The sequence below is a fragment of the Lottia gigantea genome (genome assembly GCF_000327385.1).
Source record: "Lottia gigantea unplaced genomic scaffold LOTGIsca_70, whole genome shotgun sequence".
Lineage (NCBI taxonomy): Eukaryota > Metazoa > Mollusca > Gastropoda > Lottiidae > Lottia > Lottia gigantea.
The window spans coordinates 603,705-611,637 of record NW_008710371.1 but is presented as its reverse complement, the minus strand read 5'-3'; the positions used below and the strand labels follow the sequence as shown (position 1 = coordinate 611,637).

The following is a 7,933-nucleotide window of genomic DNA, read 5'->3' as shown; positions in this document are numbered from 1 at the left end:
TACTTGAACATTTTACAATTAGAATAGTTTTTTATAAATGGTACTACACATATAAATACATTGTCATAGTTACTACTTGATCTAATCATACCCCACCCAACAAAGACTATTGGAATGTCATGTCAAAAACTCGGAATGTCAAGCACCAACCTGGAAATTTTTTGCAAATGTCAGAATATAGCAATGTTTACCGTATAATTACATTGTCATATCTACTATTTGATTTAGAGGTCCCGTAGTATGGGAATGTCATGCCAAATTGTTGCAATGTCAAAAACTCGGAATGTCAAGTACCCAATCTGGAAATTTTTTGATTAAATGTAATGTCAGAATATAGCAATGGTTACCGTATAATTACATTGTCATATCTACTATTTGATTTAGAGGTCCCGTAGTATGGGAATGTCATGCCAAATTATTGCAATGTCAAAAACTCGGAATGTCAATGAAAGTTGCCATACGTCCTTACAATGTAATAAATACTTGATTTGTAAAAGCAAAGAAAAAAGTAGGAATGTCAGGAACTCGGAATGTCAAAAATGTCAAGCACTATGCCTATTTGCCTTGAAATTTGCCCATACTAACATTACGATGCATACTTATAGCTCCTTGGTGTAGTCATGTCCCGACCTAAAAAAATTTGGAATGTCAGATTGGGATAGGCACTTCTATTTTTGAGAGTCCACATAGTGTTTATTTGGAAAGTAAAAAAATTCAACACATTTGAAAATTTGGTTTTTACTTTCAGCCGAATCTCCCGAAGAGAAGCCCAAGTTGAGGCCGAGATTTGACTACTCGAAACTGGCGGAGTCAGCCACACGCGATGATGATGTCGAAGACTCACCGTCCAAGACAGTTTCAGAGAACCAGGATGCCCAGGTGTACAGCCATGCTCTGACTCTGATCCAAAATAGCATGAGGTATGTACTATATTCTTCAGTCCACTCGTAGTAAAAAATAGTCATTTTTGAATTTATTTTGATTTTCACCGACTTAAGGACATTGTTTTGACTTTCTCTCATTGTTTTGACTTTCTCTCAAATTGTTTTGATTTTCTCTCATGTTTTGATTTTCTCTCATTGTTTTGATTTTCTCTTAACTTGTTTTGATTTTCTCTCATTATTTTGATTTCCTGACTTATTGTTTTGCTTTTCATCGAGTTGTTTTTCATTTAGGACATATTGTTTTGATTTTCTGACTAATTGTTTTGTTTTATTTTAATAATTTTAGATATAACAGATTTTTTAACAGCATGAGGCTTCCAGTGTCCCAAACTTCAACACCAGAAAATGACAAGTTTAAAATCAAGAGACCCAAACGGTGAGTAGCCTATTAGCCTATTAGCCTATTTTCTATCCATTTCACCTGTAGGCAAAGGTACACACGCTTAGTCGATCGAACGGAGGGTTTTGTCGAACAAGAAGTATTATCAATTTCAATGAAATTGTCTTTAAAGATGGGTTTCCTTATTTTTTAGTGTCAAATTAAGCAAACTATTTGATTAATTGGTGTTTCTAATGAATTATCATGTATTCTTAATCATATCATTATGTTCTTATTGCATATAATTAAGAGTTTTAACCAATCATAAATCTCCATGTATGTACAGTCTGGATAAACAAAAAAATACTTTTTGACCTTTCTTGATCGATCACTCATTGGAATTCTGCTGGTAATTCTCTTCTAAGTTAGCTAATTATGAATTAATTATAGACATGTGAGACAAACTGGTATTTTTTCAAGTCATTAGAACACCTCTACTTTCTATTCATATAAGTATTAAATGAAAATAAGGGAACCCATCTTTAAAGTTCACCAAAAGAAAAAGAAAGAAAAAGAAAAAATATATTTCAATGAAAAATTCTCTATTATTCAGAAATATTTGCAAAGTTCAATGAAATTTCGAACAAAAACAACGTGTCACTGAAAAATTAAAATACGTAGTCCTAATAATTTTCAATGAAAAATTGCAAATCTGCAAAAATTTTAATGAATGATAATTCAGTAAACAAAAATGATAATTCAGTAATTAAAAATGATAATTCAGTAATTAAAAATGATAATTTATTAAACAAAAATGATAATTCAGTAATTAAAAATGATAATTTATTAAACAAAAATGATAATTCAGTAATTAAAAATGATAATTTATTAAACAAAAATGATAATTCAGTAATTAAAAATGATAATTTATTAAACAAAAATGATAATTCAGTAATTAAAAATGATAATTTAGTAATTAAAAATGATAATTTATTAAACAAAAATGATAATTCAGTAATTAAAAATGATAATTTATTAAACAAAAATGATAATTCAGTAATTAAAAATGATAATTTATTAAACAAAAATGATAATTCAGTAATTAAAAATGATAATTTATTAAACAAAAATGATAATTCAGTAATTAAAAATAGAAAAAAATAGACAAAAATAGAAAACAGTAAACAAAAATTATAATTCAACAAAAATGATAATTCAGTAAACTAAGTTGAAAAATAAGTAGGAAAAAAATGAAACATGTCCTAACCAAACAACCGTAGGAATCATGTGAAATTTTGAGTATAAAATGAAAATTTGACCTTCATTATAATGAATGAAAAATGTCACTAAGGTCATTAGAGAACGGATAAGACTGCATCCGACCTACTTTATGCCAGATCTTACATTGATGATAATTATTCAATTAATAATTCTTCTTAAAGGGATTGTAAAGAGGTTTTCTAAATTTTTTATGTATATCAGGGACACTGATAGCATCAATTTACACCATTCCAATTTTCAATCAGACGTCTGTGGTTCTTGTTAAAGGGATTGTAAAGAGTTTTTCTAAATTTTTTATGTATATCAGGGACACTGATAGCATCAATTTGTATCATTCAATTTTCAATCAGACGTCTGTGGTTCCTGCTATTCCACTAAAACGAGGTGTATCATGACGTAACAAATATCACATATGGCCCTTTCGTGATTAGTGACGTCATCAAACACTTAGTTTCTGTGGAATTGCAGGAACCACATACGTCTGATTGAAAATCGGAATGGTGCTAATTGATGCTATTAGTGTCCCTGATACACATGAACAATTTTAGAAAATCTCTTTACTATCCCGTTAGTAATTGTGGACACTCTTAAATTCATTCAATGAAATATTCAGTTGATATAAGGCTTGATTTGGTTTTAACTATTATATATGTTAAATTTCCAATTGTCATGAATGATTTATACAAGGAAATTTAACCAAAATTTCTTTCAATATTTCCTCAAGGACGATATTAAACCCAAAATTTCATTCAATTTTGATTCATTCTCGGATTATATTCAATACGTTATTCTGTAGAATTATTTTCAGATTTCGATTCAATTTTCAATTAAAAATTTTTCTCCCAAAAATTCAATTTCTAACAGTTTTCTTTCCAATTTTCTGCAAAATTTTTAATAATGTTATTTATAAAAAAAATACAATTTTTTGACTTTTCCTTCAAATTTTTCAATATTGCCTTCAAGACCAATTTTCATGTCCAATTTTTCAATTTTTTTTCAATTTTTCAATATTGCCTTTAAGTATAATTTTTGTTCCTAATTTTTCAATTTGATCAATTTTCATTTTTCAGGGTTAAAAAGGAGTATATTTGCAAATACTGCCAGAGACATTTTACCAAGTCGTACAATTTACTGATTCACGAGAGGACGCATACCGACGAACGACCCTACCCTTGTGAGATCTGCGGCAAGGCTTTTAGAAGACAGGATCATTTGAGAGATCATAGGTAAGTCCATTATTCATTAGCAGGGAAGTAAAACGTAAAACTCCATTTTGGTTGGTTATCTATGCCTATGCTGTCGCTAGAGTACATGAAGCATATGATAAAAATTCGAAATTAGATTTAATATTATGTTAGAAAAAAAAGTATCTTCGGGGGTGTGGAAAATCTCCATAAAAGAGGGCCTAGTTTTTCAAGCCGACAACTGTCAGAATATTTATCAGAGGCTGGAATAGAGGTAAATTATTCGGACTATCCACTATTTGATATTCGTTTGCGAAATTATTTCTTGTCAAATGGAACCGTGTCAGAACTTCTAGATTCCAAGAATAATGTCTTTGAGTAGCAGGAACTATATTCCTGTCTATTTCGTCTTATCTTTCAAAAGATCGATTAACTTGAAAATACGAAAAATACGAAAATACGCATATTATGACTAAAATTAACATTTTGCAAAACAATTCCAAGAAAATGGCGATGTCTTTGAGTGCCAGGAACAATAAGTTCCTTATCATTCCAAAAACATCAGTCACCAATTCAAGCGAACCAAAACAATATAACAATGTTATAACCTTATCTATCGAACCAAAGCGCCAATTCAAAATTCCAAGAGAATGACGTCTTCGAAAAACAGGAACCATTTTTCTGCCTCAATTGCCTTATCTTTCAAAACATTGTTGTCACCAATTCGCTGAAACCAAAGCAATACATTTTAAACTTCCGTCGTGTTTAGATTAGATTATTTCGAACGGATGACTTTTCACCTAGATTCGTAATAAGTGGCTAGCAACCGGATTTGTTTTTATGAACAAAAATCCCATCAATTGTAATGTACTGGTGCAAAGTTGAACATAATATAGGTTTCTTGTTAAAAAAATTGTTTTGATTTTTGTCAACAAAATATTTTGATTTTTGTCAACAAAATATTTTGATTTTTGTCAACAAATATTTTGATTTTTGTCAACAAAATATTTTGATTTTTGTTTTGATTTTTGTCAACAAAATATTTTGATTTTTGTCAACAAAATGTTTTGATTTTTGTCAACAAAATATTTTGATTTTTGTCAACAAATTATTTTGATTTTTATCCTTAAGCTGTTTTGATTAAGGCAGGTTTTGAGTTGGTTTCCAAATTGTTTTGATTTGGTTTTGTCAACATTTGGTTTTGTCAACATTTGGTTTTGTCAACATTTGGTTTTGAAGGAGAAAACATACAAAAAATAGTCAAAAAGTGGTTTTGATTTTTCATTATATATTTTTAACAATTTGAAATTAATTTTCGTTAATATTTTTTATAGTTTTTAGTTATATTCTAATTTTTTAATTTCTAAAATCCAACACCAATTAATCTAAAATTTCCAAAAACAACTGATGCAATTACAACTTCTGTGTATATTAAAAAGATTGTAAAGAGGTTTTCTAAACTTGAATGTGTATCAGGGACACTGATAGCATCAATTTACACCATTCCAATTTTCAATCAGACGTCTGTGGTTCCTGCAATTCCTCTAAAACTAAGATGAATAATAACAAAATATGCTTTGTTACATAACAGACTCTTCGCAATAAGTGACGTCACCAAACAGAAATGAAATGAAATGAATGGAGTTTTACGTCCTACTTTTCTGCACCATGTGGGCTAATGAAGACGGGCAACGCCATGCAGAGTGCCAAGAGGGAAATTTTGCCAGGACAGTGGCATTAACCTGCTCTTTTTCGATTTCCAACCGTCGAGGGATCTTTAACGTGCACAGCCTGTAGCACACAGGGCCTCGGTTTATTGTCCCATCTGAACAACTAGACGCTTTTTCCATGTCAGCCCATCTTACTTGTATCACTGACAGGGGGAAACCGGGTTGAAGTCACCAAAAAGAAACCAAAATATATGTATCTTAAAGATAAAATACATCTTTCCGTATTTTGTTTTTGTTTTGTAAAAAAAATACACACTGTCTGGCAATCAAAATATCCGTTTCAAATTATACTTACAAACTTTGGCACTAGCAGACGACATCCGTCTTCTTATCGCGATGCATCAGGCACTTCCGTCGCTCGTTACATGCTACGATTTTAATCACATCCGCATCCGTGTAACACGCATGGTTTGCATAAATTTGGGTAAAAGATTAAAAAATTTATTAGCTATGTGGACTCTCATTGCCCGGCCAATATTCGCGTGTCTATTTTGTGTGTATTTTCGTATGAATTTATTTCATTCAAAGTTTTTTAATGATTTTATTTCAATTTCATTTTTATTTCAAAATAATGTTTTTAGTCATTTCTCATCGAGAATAAAAATATTTGGGACTAGCTCTTGCTTGCTACAAATGAAATGAAGTTTTACGTCCTGCTTTTCTCCACTTGGAACTTTTTATTTCATCTTTTTCATTTCATTTCCTTTTTTTCGTATTTCTTTTCAGATATATTCACTCGAAAGTAAAACCATTTAAATGTGAAACATGTGGAAAAGGATTTTGTCAATCCCGAACTTTGGCTGTACACAGAGCTACGCATGCGCAGGTAAATATTAAGCTACATTTCCGGTTTCTTTTAAAAAAGTATGACATTCATATATATTCTATTTTTTAAAATATCAAAAGGCAAAAAAACGATATATTTTGTTATATTTTCAAATAATTTATTAGCAACAAAACGTGTTATTTTACTTGCGGTACATTATGTATTTTAGTCATACCATGAATTTTTTTTTTATAATTGCAGCCTTGAAGAGTCAAATTGTTGCTGTTTTGTTGTTTTTGTTAAGTTTGGGTTATTTTTGACAAGACTGGACAAACAAAAGAATGAAGTTGAAGATTTTGAAGAAAGTTTGACGAAGACAGGACTAACTAGTGCTATCGACAGATTTTCCGTCTCTCAAAAGACACATCGAACGCGTCCCCGAGTTAGTGCTATTTAAGTGCTCAAGTGCAGACAGTTTTAATTGCAAATTCAGGAGAAATTTGCACATGCAGTGTCCATTTTAACTCCGAGCCATTTTTATTTGAGTAAATGTGGTGTTTAGTCAAGCCTCTGTGAGGCTTTTTTTTTTTATTAAAATCAGATTTTCGGACTATTTGTGGTATTATTATTTTGTCATTTATTTGGTCTCAAATAATATTGGTGCCTTCGATGCAATGTTGTGGACAATTTTCCAGTGTTTGAAGCATATTTATGAAAAACTCGATAGTTCTCGACTCTAGATCATGTTCCGCAACTTGAATCGAATGCGTCATTTTTTGCCAATAGATCATTTAGTCCGAAAAGGTTAAATTTTCTTCTTTGATTTGTTACTGTTACCGAATTCGTCCGATTTGTTATTGAAATTTGTTATTATTTGTTTATATGTATATGTAAATAAGATAGTCACGTGGTTAAATCACGTGATAAAGCCGCGCCTTCTACCGTGTCGTGCAAATATATTTGTGCACGTAAGAGGACCATTCAAAAGATAAACAAGAGCAGTCTATTTTATTTTTAGGTAGTATAGGTAGTTATTGAAACTATCAAGCCAAAGCTATAAATGCTGTTCGTTTGAATAAATGGAACAGTCCTGTACGTGCATATTTATTATTGGCCGACTTTTCTAGTCATTTGATGTATTTTGTATTTAAGCGTAGTTTTTTTTATATTTTTGTAAAAACTTTCCAATGAAAATCGTAACGTTGTATACGTTAATGCATACTCTAGACATTCCAATTGTAACATAGAAATTACGATATCGTGATAAGACGATATCGAGACGCTACGATATCGAGATGATATCGCAAAATAAAATTAGAAATATTTACTCATGCTTGTGCTCATTCTTTTTTATAACTCTACTTCCTGTGCCAGTGTTGTATGGCTGATTGGGAAAAAGTGGCACTTGAAATTAATTCTTCAGGCTGTAGACTCGATAGTTGGACATTGAGAAGTGCAGGAAACTACTGAGGTGCTGAGAATCCCCTTAGCCCTCTACCTTTTTTATAAGCAACATTTTTTGCATCGAAGAACCGAACCTATTTTTCTGCAATCTTGTACATCAAGAACACCTGATACCACTATGAATGTCTCTGTTGATGCTGGATATGCAGTGGCGGCACCAGCCTCCCGTGTCTGGGGTACAAAAAGGGTGCAGACTGACTTAATGATGTGTGTGGGGGGGGGGGGGGGGGGGGGTGGGGGGGTGT

The 7,933-nt window shown here is 31.3% G+C and overlaps 1 protein-coding gene across 1 annotated transcript; it reads left to right on the top strand.

Moving 5' to 3' along the window:
- Positions 1-771: 771 nt before the first annotated feature.
- Positions 772-6,353, top strand: LOTGIDRAFT_130661 (hypothetical protein; the record flags this gene model as incomplete). Its single annotated transcript, XM_009065757.1, has 3 exons — positions 772-881; positions 3,615-3,770; positions 6,185-6,353. Coding segments are annotated over 3 exons (435 nt in total), but the record flags the coding sequence as incomplete, so codon positions are not given.
- Positions 6,354-7,933: the final 1,580 nt, after the last annotated feature.